This window comes from Ichthyophthirius multifiliis, assembly GCF_000220395.1.
Source record: "Ichthyophthirius multifiliis unplaced genomic scaffold scaff_1120509251446, whole genome shotgun sequence".
In the NCBI taxonomy this organism is placed as follows: Eukaryota; Ciliophora; class Oligohymenophorea; order Hymenostomatida; genus Ichthyophthirius; species Ichthyophthirius multifiliis.
The window spans coordinates 21453-39712 of record NW_004085867.1 but is presented as its reverse complement, the minus strand read 5'-3'; the positions used below and the strand labels follow the sequence as shown (position 1 = coordinate 39712).

General features: G+C 15.1%; 3 protein-coding genes across 3 annotated transcripts, besides 28 other annotated features; all 3 read left to right on the top strand. All coding sequences in view use genetic code 6, as the record gives it.

The window, feature by feature from the left end:
• Nucleotides 1-644: 644 nt before the first annotated feature.
• Nucleotides 645-692: a microsatellite.
• Nucleotides 693-1974: 1282 nt separating this feature from the next.
• On the top strand, nucleotides 1975-2868 carry IMG5_206030 (leishmanolysin family protein, putative; the record flags this gene model as incomplete). The annotated part of the gene is made up of 1 exon (XM_004023725.1): nucleotides 1975-2868. The coding sequence occupies one exon, from the start codon at nucleotides 1975-1977 to the stop codon at nucleotides 2866-2868; it is 894 nt and encodes a 297-aa protein (XP_004023774.1).
• A 602-nt stretch (nucleotides 2869-3470) lies between these two features.
• Nucleotides 3471-3497: a microsatellite.
• Nucleotides 3498-4177: 680 nt separating this feature from the next.
• Nucleotides 4178-4215: a microsatellite.
• A 367-nt stretch (nucleotides 4216-4582) lies between these two features.
• Nucleotides 4583-4645: a microsatellite.
• Nucleotides 4603-4669: a microsatellite.
• Nucleotides 4604-4671: a microsatellite.
• Nucleotides 4625-4663: a microsatellite.
• Nucleotides 4627-4676: a microsatellite.
• Nucleotides 4632-4750: a microsatellite.
• A 197-nt stretch (nucleotides 4751-4947) lies between these two features.
• Nucleotides 4948-4981: a microsatellite.
• Nucleotides 4982-7365: 2384 nt separating this feature from the next.
• Nucleotides 7366-7407: a microsatellite.
• Nucleotides 7393-7475: a microsatellite.
• Nucleotides 7476-7676: 201 nt separating this feature from the next.
• Nucleotides 7677-7709: a microsatellite.
• Nucleotides 7710-7757: 48 nt separating this feature from the next.
• IMG5_206020 (leishmanolysin family protein, putative) lies at nucleotides 7758-9320 on the top strand (the record flags this gene model as incomplete). The annotated part of the gene is made up of 1 exon (XM_004023724.1): nucleotides 7758-9320. One exon carries the CDS (start codon nucleotides 7758-7760, stop codon nucleotides 9318-9320), a length of 1563 nt encoding a protein of 520 aa, XP_004023773.1.
• Nucleotides 9321-10828: 1508 nt separating this feature from the next.
• Nucleotides 10829-10906: a microsatellite.
• Nucleotides 10907-10922: 16 nt separating this feature from the next.
• Nucleotides 10923-10978: a microsatellite.
• Nucleotides 10979-11968: 990 nt separating this feature from the next.
• Nucleotides 11969-12032: a microsatellite.
• Nucleotides 11971-12030: a microsatellite.
• Nucleotides 12033-14009: 1977 nt separating the features above from the next.
• Nucleotides 14010-14053: a microsatellite.
• A 171-nt stretch (nucleotides 14054-14224) lies between these two features.
• Nucleotides 14225-14267: a microsatellite.
• Nucleotides 14226-14258: a microsatellite.
• Nucleotides 14268-14285: 18 nt separating the features above from the next.
• Nucleotides 14286-14325: a microsatellite.
• Nucleotides 14326-14420: 95 nt separating this feature from the next.
• IMG5_206010 (leishmanolysin family protein, putative) lies at nucleotides 14421-16167 on the top strand. The gene has a single exon (XM_004023723.1). The coding sequence runs from the start codon at nucleotides 14456-14458 to the stop codon at nucleotides 16016-16018; it is 1563 nt and encodes a 520-aa protein (XP_004023772.1). The 5' UTR covers nucleotides 14421-14455; the 3' UTR covers nucleotides 16019-16167.
• Nucleotides 16075-16116: a microsatellite.
• Nucleotides 16168-16213: a microsatellite.
• Nucleotides 16194-16231: a microsatellite.
• Nucleotides 16207-16264: a microsatellite.
• A 747-nt stretch (nucleotides 16265-17011) lies between these two features.
• Nucleotides 17012-17092: a microsatellite.
• Nucleotides 17093-17315: 223 nt separating this feature from the next.
• Nucleotides 17316-17381: a microsatellite.
• A 231-nt stretch (nucleotides 17382-17612) lies between these two features.
• Nucleotides 17613-17674: a microsatellite.
• Between the last annotated feature and the right edge of the window lie 586 nt (nucleotides 17675-18260).

Below are 18260 nucleotides of genomic sequence, written 5' to 3'. Positions count from 1 at the left end.
ACACAAAATAATAGTATGCATTAATAGATAACTATTTTTATTATTATATCTTTAAATTAATAGAATCATTCATATTTTAACTTGCTAATTAAACCTTAAATTAAAATTAACTTTATTTATAAGTATGTCCTAGACCAATAAAGAAATAAAGATTATAAGCCATCATAGACGAAATAAATTTATATTGATTATATTTAAAATTATACATATATATGAAAATCAGGAATCTTTCATTGAACTTTGATATTTAAGAAATATTAACTTACTTATCAAAATTATTTTGAATTCCATTTTAAAGCTCATAATTATTCAGATCTTGGTACTATATTATTAAAAGAGAAAAACAGTTAAGATTTTATAAAGGATTATAGTATAAATTTTTAAAATAATAAAATTCACTTTTTAATATTATAATAAGTATTTTATTATTTTGTGAAAAAAATGTCTGAAAATTCATTATTATGTGTGATATATTGGTATTTGAAGAAAATTATTGTTAGAATACATTTAGAAAAAAAAATGCAGGAAAATAAAAATATTATATGATAAATAAATAATAAATATTATTATAATCATTATAAAAAATATAATTAATTATAGGTTTAAATGTTACAAAAAAAATAAATATAATATTTTTTTTAAAATATTTAAAAAAAAAAAATATCTATTAATATAAATAAAATATATATTTATGTTTATTATAATATTTTAGAATTTCTATATTTATAAAATATAAATAATATATATATTTATTTTCTGTATTTTTTTTTTTAAAAATAAATATCTTTTGTTAATTTTAATGTATATTGTTTTTGTTTGTTTAAAAAAATAGAAAAAAATTAATTTTTATATTTTAAAGAATATTTAATTTAATATTTCATATTTATAATTTCTACAAATTGATCATTGTAGTTTTGAAGATTTTAAATTTTTCAAATCATCATTTGTTTAATTGTGATTTTATTTATTTTTTTATTTGTATAAACTTATAATAAATTAAATTCTAATTTTTTTTTTTTTAAATATAATAAAAAAAAAATTATTAATTTTATTTAAATGAATTAAAAAAATAATTAATAAAACATGTAGCCGTGTTTATTAAAAAAAATAATTATTATGAATTATAAATGTTATTACTATTTATATCATTAATGATTTAACATTTACAATTGAAAAAATTATAAATAAATAATATAATTTAAAAAAAATATCTATAATATATCATAAATATATTTTAATTAAATATATATGCAATATAAAATAAAAATATATTTTAAATTATCAATTTTATTTCCATTTTGCTTAAATATTTATAAATATACATATTTAAAACATTTTTAGATTTATTAAATATTAAATAGATATTATAATAATTAATAATATCCATTATTTATAAACTTATATCATTTATATATATAAAATATTTTATTAATTTATAATATTTTATGATTTTTTACATATTTGATATAATTTTAATCATATGCAAAATTAATTAATAATTAATTATCGAATCAAAATTTTGATTTAATAATTTCAATTCAATATACTGGATAAATATTTAATTATAAAAATAAAATTTGATTAATTAAAAATAAGATAAATATGTAGATTTTATAAAATCCAGTTGATTTAAATAAAAAAAAATACAAAAATACAAAAAAATAATAAATAATATACTTATAATAACCCTATTATTAATAACCTGCATTTTAAGTCTAAAAGTCCTTAAGCATAAATGTTAACACGATAAAATTAAAAAACTCTAGAAATACAAATCAATCCCTCCTGATTAGGAATCTTTAGATATCCGTAATTTACAAAATCTATAACCCCGTAATATGATAATTAGCTACGATATAAGTTTTTACAAAACATTAGCTTCTAATGAGAAAAATAAAATGTTAACTTCTACTGTTGAGAAAGTTATATAATTAGCAATTGTTAATAAAAATAATCCCAAAATCTGAACCAAACATGAGATATAAATAAAGTAATCCCAAATGCGGGGAAGTAACTATTCCTTAAAATGATAAAATTTAGGGAAAAAACTCTGATTTACATATATATGTATCATATACAAATTATGAAAATGATGATTATTTAGCCGCAGCTAGTTGGTGTTAATTTGTTGATGGTCTAGGACCTACTCATGGTGAAGTTAACTTCAATTTAAATTTAATGGGAAAAAAAAATATTAATGATCCTATAGAATTTGAAGTTTTAATGGAATTACTTATCCATGAAATTACTCATATTTTGGGTTTTAGTAATTTAGATATACCTAAATGGATAACTCATAATAAAACTCTTCATATTGAACCTACTATTATAAAATCTATAAGGGGAGTTGAATATTTACTAATTAAAACTCCTAACATTTTGTAGTTTGCTCGTCAATATTTCGGATGTCCTACTTTAATTGGTATGCCTTTAGATTTTTCAGACGACTTCAGATCTGCAGATTCGCATTGGAAAAGCACAGACATTTAAAACGAATACATGAATTCATTTACATCAACTACTTAAGCTTATTATAGTGGTTTTACAGCTAATCTTTTAAGAGACACAGGTTTCTATTTTCAAATCAACGCCTTTATGGAAGAAAAGACATTCTATGGAAAAGGAGCAGGATGTGAACACATTTTAGGCAAATGTAATCCATCAGCAAAAGAATATTGTGATTCTAAAAATGACTAGGATTTATGTGATTTTTACCATCATGGATCTTCTATTTGTAAAGTTGGCTATTAAAATGATGCTGATTGTAATTACTTTAAATAATTACGTGAATTTAAGATGCTGGGATAAATAAAGTAATGCATGCAATGTAAGAACTTAGATAAATTTTGGAGTTAAATTTGGGACTGATTCCAGATGTTTTAACGGGAATTTATAGAATATAAAAAATAGCTAAAGTCAAATAATTAAAATGTCAGGTTATTGTTATAAATATGAATGTAGTTCTAATAAATAATAAGTAAATATTTGGGTTGGATAAATTAAAATTGTTTGTAAGGAAAATTTAGAAATTTTTAAAGTTTAAGGATATAGTGGATAAATATAATGCCCTGCAAATATATCAGATTTTTGTGGATTTAAAAAAATGTGTACTAATTTCTGTAGTGCAAATGGATATCAAATGGATATTGCTTAAATAGTATATGTTATTGTGCAAAAGGATTTTAAGGAAAAGATTGCAAAACTAAAATGCCTTCATAAAATAAATTATGAAAATTCTATTATTTTAAAAATAAATATTTTTTATTTCATATGTTATTTAAAAATTTATAAATATATTATTTTTATTTAAGTATCTATAAAACAATTTATAATAAAAAAAATATGTTATAAAAATTAAAAAATAAATAAATTATATTATTTATAATTCTATTAAATAAAATGTATATATATATATTTTTGTTTATATATATATATAAATAAATAGTTAAACATATATATATAAAAATTAAATATTTATATTTATATTTATATTTATAATATTTTTTGTATCATGAATTTGCAATAATAAATTTTAATTATATTATAATCACAATTTTATAAACTATAATTTTTAATTTGTGCATTTTTTTATATTTTTTAATCATTTTTTGTATTAATAATATACTAATATATTTTAGTTTCCCTACTTTTTAAAAATTTAATTTTTATTTGTTATTTAAAACATTAATTTTATGTTTTTACATATTTTTTTTTTTGACAAACTATTATTTATTTAGTAAAATAAATCTCATTATAATTTATTTTTGTTTTGTTATAAATAAAAAATATTATTTTTAATTTAAAAATAATTTTTATTCTTTAAATTTAATATTTTTTTTAAAAAAAATTATTTTATCTATTTATTTATTTAATAATTTTAAAAAAATAATTACTTTTTTTAAATTAAATTTTTATTAATTTTAATCATAAAATTTGCTAATATATATATTTAAAAAAAATTAAATCACATTAAAAATAAAAAAAATTAATTATTTTTACAAATATAAAAAAAGGAATTAATAAAATAAATATTAGTCATTTTAATATATTTTTAAAGATAAGTCCTTAGTTTGAAAAAAAAATTAGATATAAAAATAAAGATTATTATTTAAAAAATATAACTTATCTTAAAAAAAAATTTAAAAAGAGTATTCTATTTGATAATAGAAAATTTATTTTAAATAAAATATAATTAAATAAATGATAAATTAAATATATGTATTAAAAAAAATTATTTATAAAAAATATTATTCATATAATATTATACAATATTATAAAAATATTAAATAAATAAAAACAAATAGTTGAGTAATAATTTTTTAAAAATTTAATTTTATAATATTAATATTGTAATGAAGTTACTAATAAATTAAAGATCATATAAATAAAAGCAATATATTGATAAGAATAAAAAAATTATTTTATATAAAATAATATTCATTATTAAATATATTTGAATTTATTTTTATATGTATTAATTTAAAATAATATAATCATATATATTAATATTTAATTTTAAAAAAAATATGTAAAAAAATTAATTAAAATTATATAAGTATAAAAAATAAAATAAAAAAAATTTAAAAAATTATTATATAATTTTAAAAAATTATATTATTAAAAGTAAAAAAATATATATATATAAAAAAGATAAATATATATATATATATATATATTATTCATTTATTTGTTTTTATATATATATATATATTTCTTAATAAATATACATTTATATTTATATATATTTATACAAAAATATAAATATTATAAACAAATTTTTATCAATATTATTTATTTTATTTAAAAGAATGTTTTTCATAATTATTCCATATAAAAATATAATTTAAAACTAAATTCTAAACTTAAAGTAAAAATTTATACATTTTTTTATTTTTTTGATTTTTATATTTATTATATCATAAAATATAAATAAAAAAATGTTGTTTAATTTTATTTTATTTTATTTTATTTAATTTATTTTTAGCAATATTTTTTTTAAAAATGAAATAAGAATATCTTAATATCATGTTTAATAGTGAGATTTTCTATATTATAAATAAAAAAATATATAAAAAAAGGTTTTTATATTGGAAATTAGTTTAAGTTTTGAAATATATTTATAATGATTATTTTTGAAATTTCAATGAAACTAGTAAATATTTATTATTTTCTGAAATTGATTTTCTTATTTAAAAAAAATTGTTTTATTTCTTAACTTAACTATATCTATTTCTAAATTGAAAATTTTGCAAGACTTTATATTGAATTACTTTACTTAAAAATTCTGTCATATATTAAATTTTTGATTATTAATAATGATTATAAGTATTATAATATCTATTTTTTATAGTAAAATAATTTTTATTATTAAAAAATGCATATATTTTTATTTAAATAGATTGTTTTTTATAATTTTATCATTTAATTAGAATCATTTAAATAATGTAATTTTTTATTTTTTCTTAATAACTTTTTTAATATTAACATAATAAAAAATTATATTTTATTAAATTATCATAAATATTTTTAAAAAAATGAGATATTTAATCAAAAAATATAAAATTTAATAAATAATATTTTATTCTTTTATTTTATTTTTATATAGTTATTATTACATATTTATTTCTCTTTTACAAAATATATGTAAATATAAAAAAAATATATGTAAAATTTCAATTTACATTTAATTAAATTAAAAGTAAAAACAATAATATTTTTCAATTAATTCCAATAATTCCTTTAAGCACAATAAAACCTATTATTTATGCAATATCCATTTGCACTACAGAATTGTGATAGGACATTAAATATATCTATTATATATCAAAATGTCTATTTTCGAAATTTTTTTTTGAAAATGACTTTAATTCCTCCTAAGACTAAATTAACATTTAATAAAGATATTTTTTTTTATAAAACTAGGTTAAATATAAAGTTATCTATAAGGAGTGACACATCTATTCATATCGAATTCACTAAAACCCAAAATATTATTATATCTTTATTTATTTCTATAAATCAACAGTAATATTCATATTTTTTCATTGTTAATTTACCTAAATTAATGTTAACAAACCATAACTAGGTCCTAGACCATTCACAAATTCAAAAATATTATTAATAACTAAATAATAATTATATGGATCCTATATATAAGATATATATCTATGTAAATCAGATTATTTTCTCAAAGCTCTGTCTATTTAAGGAATTATGATTCTCTAACATTTTAATTCATTTATTTTAAATCTCATATTTAATTCAGATTTCGGGATTATTTTTATTAAACGAGAAAAATGTTTAATCACTAATTATAAAGCTTTATCGCAGGCAGCATTTAGAATTTTATTCTAATGATTATAAGGCAATCTTAAGAAATAAAGTATATATTACTTTATAATCATACTACGGGGATAATATTTTGTAAATTACGGATATCTAAAGATTCCTAATCAGAGGGGGGAAGGATTTATATTTATATTTGCTCATTTGTTATTTATTGAGGGCATATTGGTATTAAGGTACTTTTAGGACAAAAATAAAAAAAATTAATTATAGTGTTATAATTAATTTTTAGTGGATTTTTATTATAATTTATATTTTGGTTAATATTATTTTGCTTTATTTATATACTATTTATATTATAATTTTTTTTATTTAATTATTAAAATAATATTTATTGATATAATTTATATTTTTAATTTAAGATTTTTTTTTATTTTTTTTATAGATTAATATATTAATTATTTTATCACTAGTTTTTATATTAATAAATAAATATTAATATAAATATAATAGATTTATTTATTTTGATTTGATGTAAATAATATATCTATTTAATAATATGAAATCATAATAAAATTATATAATAAAAATGTTTTATAATTTTAATAATACAAACATATTTATGTTTTTAATGAAATTTATTATATTTAAATAAAAAACTTTATAAAGATTTTATAATTTTTTTTTTGTTTTCTTTCTAATATTTTCTAATATTAATTTTGAAAAAATTTAATTTTTTAAAATAATCATATTTAAGATTTGTAATTTATATATTAATTGTAAAAAAAATAAATTTATAATTAATTATTTTTTACTATATAACAATTAAAAAATGATTTGATATTTTTTTTGTTTTATGCTAAATGTACAATAATATATATTTCTATTTTTCTATGAAAAAATAAATAATATTAATAATATTATTAAAAACTATTTTTTTAAATTTTAAATACAAATGCTTGGACTTAGCCTATAAATTTATTTAAAAAATAATATATCTTAATATATTAGATTTGATTATTAAAAAAATTATAAATAAATTTTTTAAAATAAAGGAAAATTATATATTAAAATATATAATTTTATTTTTTATAAATTTTTTAATTTTAAATATAAATTTTTAATAAATTTAAAATTATGTAACTATACTTTATATAAATATAAATTTTATTTAATATATATATTTATATTGCACGACATTTATATGTTTGTGACTTCAAATTAATGTATTTTTAATATTTTTATTATAAATAAATAATAATTTTATTTTTATCTATTTTATATACTTCTTAATATATAAAATTATTATTGATAAAAATATATATTAATATATATATACTATTAATTATAAATAATTTTTTTAAATATTATAGACAATTTGAATTATAAATAATATTAATTAAAATATTAATTAAAATATTAATATTAATATTAAAAATATAATTAATAAAAAAAGTTAATAAAATAAAAAAATGTAAAAACTTATTATAATCCTATTACTAATAACCTTTGTTTTCGGTCTAAAAGTCATGGAACACTAATGTGGCCATGATAAATTTAAAGAAAACTATAAATATGAATCAATCCCTTAAGATTCTGCTGAAGAATCTTCAGATATTCGTAATTTATAATTTAAATAAGCTCGTAATATGATAATTACCTACAATATGGATTATTTCGAACCTTTAGCTACTTCTGCTTTGAGAGACAAGCTAATTGGTATAACTAATAGCTGTGAGAAAGCTTTAAATTTGGCAACTCAATATTTTTCTCGTTTAATAAAAATATTCCCGAAAAAAGAAGCAGATATGAGATATAAATACAGTAATAAAAAATGTGGATTAGTTCCAATTCCTGATATAGACAGAACATAGGCGTAAAATTCTGATTTACATTTATATGTATCATATACAGTTGAACCAGGTAACAATACTTTAGCTTATGCTGGTTGGTGTTAATTTATAGATCGTTTAGGACCTACTCATGGTACAGTTAACTTTAATTTAGGTTTATTAGCTGCCAAAAATCTGTAAGATCCTATTGTATTTGAAGATTTAATGGAAATAGTTATCCATGAAATCACTCATATATTAGGTTTTAGCGATAATGATATACCAAGATGGGTAAATTAAAATGGATAGCCTCATAATACACCTATTATTAAATTTAGAACAAGAGGAGTTGATAGAATGTTTCTCAGAACTCCTCATGTTTTGGCATTCGCTAAAAAATATTACAGTTGTGAAAATTTACCTGGTATGCCTCTTGAAGATTAAGGAGGAAGCGGATCTGCAGGATCTCATTGGGAATAAACAGCTATCGCAGACGAATACATGAATGCAAGTAACTCACCTACTTAGGCCTATTTTAGTGCTTTTACAACCAGTCTTTTAAGAGACACAGGTTTTTATGCTGAAGTAAATGCCTCTATGGAGGAAGCAACAACTTTTGGATAAGGAAAAGGCTGTCAATTCATCACTGGTAAATGTGATTAAAGTATAAAAGAGTTTTGTAGACCTGTAGAAGACAATGGATTATGTGATTATTATCATCATGGATCTTCTAATTGTAGTATAGGTACATATAATGACGCTGATTGTAATACTTCTAAAATTTTTGCTAATGGAAAATGCTGGGATACTAGTAGTGATTTGAATACATAACAAACTTAGATTGCATATGGAGTTAAATTTGGGACTAATTCGAAATGTTTTAACTCGACTTTATTAAATAATAAATATGTACCATCTAATAAATTAGAGGGTTATTGTTATTAATATTATTGTAATCATAATGCATAATAATTAATTATTGAAGTAGGAGATCAAAAGGTTGTTTGTACTTAAAACTTAGCCTAAATGAAAGTTAATGGATATAATGGATATATTTAATGCCCGGATAATATAAAAGAGTTTTGTAATTTTAAAAAATTTTGTCCAAATTACTGTAGTGCAAATGGATATTGCTTAAAAGGATAGTGTCATTGCGCTAAAGGATTCTATGGATAAGATTGCTCAACATAAAAATATTTATGAAAAAAAAACATAGTTTAAATTTATATATATAAAAAATAATATTGTTTTTAAATTATATTATAAATATATTTTTATAAAAATATATAAAAAATAGAATTTAAAAAATAAAAATTGAATAAGATTAATTTCTTTTTATAAAATTTTTTTTGTTATTTTTTAAAAAAAAATTACTTTATATAATAATAATATAAAAATTTTATAATTTAAAATAATAAAAAATTATTTTTAAATAAATGAATATATATATATAGAATTTTTATTTATATATAAATATAAAGATTAAATCTTTTATAATTATTAATTATTTAACTATGGATTTTAATTTATTTTATTAAAAGTAAAATTATATTTATATTCGTTAAAAAAATAATTAAAATTATAACAAAATAAAATAATTTATATACGTTAAAAAATCATGTTTAATTTATTATATCTTCTAATTTTTTTTTAAAAAAAATATATCAAAAGTAGGTTATAAAAATGATAAAATAATTATATTATTATATAAAAATAAAAGTTATATAATGAAATTAAAATTTTTAGAATTAATATTATAAAAATCAAATAACATATCGAATATTGAATACAAAAAAAAGTAGTATAAAAGACAAAAATTGCAATAAAAAAAATAAAAAATTTGCCCTTTCATTAATATATAAAACACTAAAAAAAATTCCTTTAATTTAAAAAATACATCAAAAATCCTAATAAATTATTTGATTTTTTTTCAAAAATAAAACAAGTAAAAAAATATAGCTATTATTCATACATATAAAATTTTTATTTTTATAAAAAATATTAATTTTTAATCAAATTGCAAAATTTAAGCTTTAAACTATATTATTTTGTTAATTTTTCCAAACTAAAATCTCAAAGGATACTTGTTTTTCCAAAAATATATAAAAAATTTTCTCTAATTTAAACGAATTTACTAGATTTAGAAAAAAGAAGAAATTAAAAATGTTATTTATCAATTATTAGACTGTTTTTGATGATTTTCATCAAAATCATATAAATTAGGTACTTATTTTCTTAGATGTATATATTGGAGAGAAATTTTATAAGGGGAAATATAAAGAGGTTATGTTATAAAAAAAGGAATTTTTAATGAAAAAATGGCGTTTTGTGTAAAAAAATTGATTTTAAAGTATTTATTTACCTTGGTTTATATTTTTAGGATGTAAAATAATTAAATTAAGATGTTTTTTTAAACTTTTGTGAGTTTTGTAAAAAGAGTAAAATTAAAAAATAAAATATATAAGAAACTTAAATTTTTTGTAAAGAATTTTTTTTTCTATAAAAAAGATAAAAAAATAAATAATATAATTGAATTTTCTGACTTAAAAAAAATAATGTAAAAGAAAATTTCAAAAAAAAAATAAAAAAGAAAAAAAAGAAAATGTAAACTTAAATTTTATTGAAGATATAATTCTGAGAAATAAAAAATTTATTTAAAAAAAATTACACTAATTTTATGAAAAATTATATTAAAAAATTAATTTTTTAATAAAAAAAAATATTTATTTTCATATAAAAATAATAAAAAAAAAAAAAAATATAATTTTTTATGAATAAAAATATTAAAAGTAAAAGTAAAAGTAAATATATATATATATATATATATATATATATATATATATATATATATATATATTATAATTACCATAAATATTATATAATTAATATTAATTATTTATTATTCATTTTTATATAAACCTATTTTTTTTATATTTTAACCTTTATATTTTTTTTTAATCTATACTTTTAAATTATATAATATTAGTAAATAAAAAAACATTAAATATATGATATTATTTATTTTATTGTTTTATTTAAATAATTAATATATATTGTTATATTTATATATTATATTTTTTTATTATAGAATTAATAAATTCTTTTATAATAATAATTAATTATTATAATTAATACTAAAATAAAATTAAATTATTTTTAATTTTTTTTTTTTATAACTATATTTAATTATTTTTATAAAATCCATTTTTTTATATATTTAATTATAAAATTAAGTTATTATTTTTATTATATATAAAAAAATATAATATAATTAAATACACTTTTTTAAATAAAATAATAAATAATTAATACAAATTAAAAAAAAAAAACTGATAAATTATTATTAATTTTAATATATTTAAAGATTTGCTTTTAATTTGAAACAAAGATTATATATAAAATTATAGATTAAAAATTAAAAAAAGATAAATATACTTAAAATACATAACTATTAAAAAGGTTATTCATTTAAATCTTATAAAATTTATTGATATATGAATATATAATAAAAAAACAATAAATCTAAATATATATTTATTAAAAATACATTATTTATAAATAATATTTTTATTTGATATTATTGTTAAATAACCAAAATCAAAAAAATTAAAATTAAATATTCAAAATTATTTAATATTAACTTTATTTTAAAAATTAGTATATTTGAAATAAACTAAATACTAAAATTTATATAATTTCGCAATAAGACCTATATTAATCAATTTATATATATTTTTTTTTTTAAATAAAATATATGTGAATTTTATTTTTTTTTAATTTTTTATATAATTATTTATTTTTTAAAAATGAAATTAATTATTTTATATTTATAATTATTTCATTAATTTATTATAAAATAAAATAATATAAAATTGAAAATAAAAATAAAAATAAAAATAAAAATAAAATATAATATATGTAATAAAAATAAATTTATAAAATTATAATTAAATTTAAAAAATAAAATATGTATATATAAATGATTTCATAAAATATATGTATATAAATATATATTAAAACTTATAAATATAAAAATATATTTATATAAGTTTTAATAAATGTTTCTATTATAAATTACATTTACTATATAAATTAAAAAATTAAATATAATTGCTTATTCATAAAAATTAATTATTTTTTTAATATCTATGTCATTTCATTTATTAAAAATAATTTTATAAATAATAATTATTCTATATAAAAATAAATTTAAGCCAACGTTAAATTTTATAGAAAATTAAGATACCTTAAAATTTTTTTATAAAATAAAAAAATCTTATTTTTTTTAGATAGAAAATATGGATGACATAATAGAAATTTGATTAAATGTTTTTTGACAGTATTCTTATCTATAATATTTATGGACACCCTATTTTAAATGGAATTAAAAGTATGGAAATATTTAATTTAAATAATATGGAGAAGAGTGAGATTTAATATCTGATAAATTAACAATATTATAATAAAGGCTTTTTATATTGTAAATTAGGTTAAATTTGGAAATTTTATTAAAAATTTGAAATTTCATACAAATCGATTGAATTACATTACTCTTTTAAATAGAACTGTAATAACCAATGAAATGTTCACAATCTTTTCCTTTTCTATACTATGTTTATTCTACTATAGAGTAGCTTGTTTTAGAATACAAACCTGTGTCCTTTAAATAATTGACTGTAAAACAACTAAAAAAAGCTTTATTATGTGATATATATTGAGTTATGTATTTTTATAGATGACTGTGGTTTGTCCGCAACAAGATCCTGAAGAAGCTATGCCTTCTGAATTTTCAAGAGAAACACCAAACTAATGACATCCGAAATAATTACAAGCGAAATTCAAAACGTTAAGAGTTTTGAGCATATAAAAATATTTTTTTTTATTAAGCAATATTAAATAAAATTCAGATTTTGAGATTATTTTTATAAGGCGAGAAAAATATTCAATCAATAATTATAAAGCTTTATCGCAGACAACAGTTAGAATTTTATTCTAAGGATATATGGCAATCTTGAAAAATAAGACATATCGTAGTTTATAATCATATAAGGGGATGTCTGTTTTGTAAATTACGGATATCTAAAAACTCCTAATTAGGAGGAAGGATTGAATTTTATATTTTTTGGATTTATTTCATTTTATCGAAGGCACATTGGTGTAAAAGTACTTATAGAACAAAAATAAATTTATTAATAATAGTGTTATTATTAATTTTTTGTTAATTTTTTTTATTAAATATACTTTCGTTAATATATTTTTTTTTATTTATAAATTTATTATTTTTATAATATTATTTTCTTTAATTATTAATATCTTATAAATTAAATAAATATATATATTAATATTATAGTTATTTTTTTATATAGATTAATATGCTTTAATTATATATTTAGTTTTATATTAAATGTTTTTTAATAATTAAAAAATGAAAAAATTTATAAATAATGTAGATTAATATATATTTACTAAATATAATTTATTCGATTATATATAATGATTTATTTAAAAATAGTAAAAAATTTATATTAATTTTAATATGTTTACACTTTTAAAAAAATTTATAATTAGAAGCAAAATAATATATATATTTTTTTTTGTCTTTCTATTATTAATTTTTTTAAAATTAAATCATTTATAAAAATCATATTTAAAATTTATATATTAATTAAAAATAATTAGATATATAATTAATTATTTTCTACTGTATAAAACTTTAAAAATAATTTAGTGATTTTTTTATTGATGCTAAAATATATTATTTATTTTAATATGAGCAAATTTATAATATTATAAATAAAAGTTTTTTTTAATTAAAAAAATAGAACTAAATATAAATTAATTATTGATTGATTTAAAAAATTAATTTAGGATAATTATATAAAATTCATTTATTTTATATATTATATATTTATATTTTATAATTTTTTTTTATATATATAAGAATATTTTTTTATTTTATATTTATTTTTAGATATAATTTATTTTAAATTTTATACCAATAACATTTAATAATATAATTTATATATATTCATATTACACAAAACTTAAGCATATTTTTGTCTTTAAATAAAAAATATTATTTAAATTTTTAACTTAATTAAATAATAATTTTATTTTATTTTCATTTTATTTTTATTTTATCTATTTTATATACATTTTTTAACATATAAAATAAATTATTGAAATAGAAAAATATACTATTTAAATATAAATAAAAATTTATTAATATACACATATTATTATTAATTATATCATTTAACTATATAAGTACTTTACAAAATTATATTAAAAATAATATTTATTAAAATATAAATAATAACAAAAATATTAATAAAAAAATGTAAAAATTTATTATAATCCTATTATTAATAACCTTTGTTTTCGGTCTAAAAGTACTAGAACACGAATGTGGTCACGATAAATTTAAATAAAGCTATAAATATGAATCAATCCCTTAAAATCCTGTTGAAGAATCTTCAGATGTTCGTAATTTATAATATAAATATCCTCGTAATATGTTAATTACCTACAATATGGATTATTTCAAACCTTTAGCTGCTTCTCATTTGAAAGATAAGCTAATTAGTATAACTAATAGCTGTGAGAAAGCTTTAAATTTGGCAATTCAATATTTTTCTCGTTTAATAAGAATACTCCCAAAAAAAGAATCAGATATGAGATATAAATACAGTAATAAAAAATGTGGATTAGTTCCAATTCCTGATATAGACAGAACATAGGCGTAAAATTCTGATTTACATTTATATGTATCATATACAGTTGAACCAGGTAACAATACTTTAGCTCATGCTGGTTGGTGTTAATTTATAGATCGTTTAGGACCTACTCATGGTACAGTTAACTTTAATTTAGGTTTATTAGCTGCCAAAAATCTGGAAGATCCTATTGAATTTGAAGATTTAATGGAAATAGTTATCCATGAAATCACTCATATATTAGGTTTTAGCGATGATGATGTAAAAAGATGGGTAAATTCTAATGGATTGCCATATACTAACCCTATCACTAAATAAATAATTAGGGGAGTTGAAAAATAACTTCTGAGTACTCCTCATGTTTTGGCATTCGCTAAAAAATATTACGGATGTGAAAATTTAAAAGGTATGCCTCTTGAAGATTAAGGAGGAAGCGGATCTGCAGGATCTCATTGGGAATAAACAGCTATCGCAGACGAATACATGAATGCAAGTATATCAAAAACTTAGGCCTATTTTAGTGCTTTTACAACCAATCTTTTAAGAGACACAGGTTTCTATGTTGAAGTAAACGCCTCTATGGAGGAAGCAACGAATTATGGATAAGGAGAAGGCTGTCAATTTATCCTTGGTAGATGTGATTAAAGTATAAGAGAATTTTGTAGACCTGTATAAGACGATGGATTATGTGATTATTATCACCATGGATCTTCTGTTTGTACTATTGGTTAATTTAATGATCCTAATTGTAATACTTCTAGTACCTATTCTAATGGAAAATGCTGGGATACTAGTAGTGATTTGAATACATAACAAAGTTAACTTGCATATGGAATTAAATTTGGTATTAATTCAAAATGTTTTAACGTGACTTTATTAAATAAAAAATTTGTACCATCTAATAAATTGTAAGGTAAATGCTATTAACATTATTGTTAACATAATTCATAATAATTGATTATTCAAGTAGGAAATTAAAAGGTTATTTGCACTAAAAACTAAGCATAAATGTAAGTTGACGGATATAATGGATATATTTAATGCCCGGAAAATATACAAGAGTTTTGTAATTTTAAAAAATTCTGTCCAAACTACTGTAGTGCAAATGGATATTGCTTAAAAGGATAATGTAATTGCGATAAAGGATTCTATGGAAGTGATTGCTCATTATATAGCTATTAGTGAAAAAAAATTATAGTTTAATTTTCTATATATTTTATTAGAAAAACTAGACTAAAAATATTAATATTATATAATAATAAATTAAATTATAGGAATTATAATTTCATAAAAATAGTATTTTTTAAAAAAATATATTAATTTCATTTGTTTTTAAAAATATATATAAAAAAAATATATTAAAAATATATATAAAAAATAAAAAATGTATTTAAAAAAAAATTAATAAATGAAATTTAAAATAAAAATAAATTTCATTTTAAAAAAAAATTTTAGCCATTTTTATTAAAAAAATTACATTAAAATAATTTTTTAATAATTTTATAATTTAAAAATGTTAAAAATAATTTTTAAATAAATATATTTAGAATTTATATGTATATATAAATTTGAAAATTTTAACTATTTTAATTATTAAATATTTAACCTGGACCTGATTTGCCTTATTAAAAGTAAAATTATATATAAGTAAAAAATTAAAATCATATTATAATATATTTTAAAAACAAGTGTTAATATAATAAATATAATTATTCATTTACATTAATATATTGTGTTTAATTTATAATATATTCTGAAAATTTTTAAAAAAAATTCACTAAATTTAAATTCAGCACAAAAAAATATATCAAAAGCAGGTAATAAAAATTACAAAATAAGATTATTTTTTATTTAAAAATATATATATATAGAATATATATATAAGACAAAAATTGCAATAAAAACATAAAAAAAAAAAATAACATAAATGAATATATCATAAAAAAATTCTATTAATAGAAAAAATAAGAAATTTAGAAAAAGTGTACTATTTTATAATAAAAATGTGTTTATGGAATAAAAATTGATTTTAAAGTGACTTATTTACATAGCTTATATTTTTAGGAATTAAAATAATTAAATTGTGATATTTTTTGAAAAATAATTGAATTTTTTTAATAAAAGTAAAATATAATAAAATATAAAAAAAAAAATTAATTTTTGAAAGATATTTTTTCTAAAAAAGTAGAAAAAAAGAAAAAATATAAAAAAAAAAAAAGATTATAACAAAATAATAATAAAAAAGAAAAAAAATTAAAATGCAAATTTATATTTTATTGAAAATTTAATTATAATAAATAAAAAAAAAACATTAATTTTCGAAAAAAATATCGAAGATAAAATTTTATTAAAAAAAAGAATATCTTACATTAAGAAATAAATAATAACCAAAAGAAAATAATTTTTTATAAAATAATCTAAGAAAAAAAAATATATATTTTAAATAATATAAATAATTTATATAGAATTAAAAATAATAAAAATATATATATATATATAAATATTTATACAAATATATATATATATATATATATATATATATATATATTTATTAAATTAAAACTAATCTACGTATATTTTTTTATTTTGCATAAATATAATATTTTATTTTTATTTATATATATATTAATTTTTACAATATTCAAAACAAAATATTTTTTTTTTTCATTAAATTATCATTTTTAAAATGTTTATATATATCAATTTTTTACTTATTCTTATATCTTTTATCTTATACCATTTATTATTAAAATTATTTTTATGAAAAAATTAATTTTTTTTTTTTTTATTTTTACATTAAATTAATTTTATAAAGTTTTACATAAATATAATTATTTTTTAAAAAAAAATTAGAATGATATTAAATAATTAATATATTTTTAAAAATATAATAAATAATTATTGTATTATTTTTTTTTTTATTTAATTAATAATTGAATTTTTATATATATATTTAAAAAAAACAAAAAATAATAGTTTAATGATAAAGTTTGTATATTTGTATTTATTATTTAAATAATATTAATATCTTAATTTTTTTCTATATTTTTATAAAAAAAATATATAAAAAGGTTATTGAAATACACATAGAAAAAAAGTCATTAAATTAATTTAAAAATTATAAATTAATTAATTTACTATTTTATAATTATTTTAAATTAAATAAAATAAATTTACAAAATACAAAATATCTTTTTTATTTATAAAAATATATAAATTTTATATTTAATATAAGAAATATTAATAAAAAAATACATTAATTCTGCTAAATATTTATTAAATAAATATATGTTAGTGTAAATTACTAATATTTTATCAAAACTATTTATTGAATATTTTAAACTTAATTGTTCTTTTGATATATTTAATTAAATTTTAAAGCAATTTAATAATAATAAAAGTATTAATAAAATAATTATGAAAATTA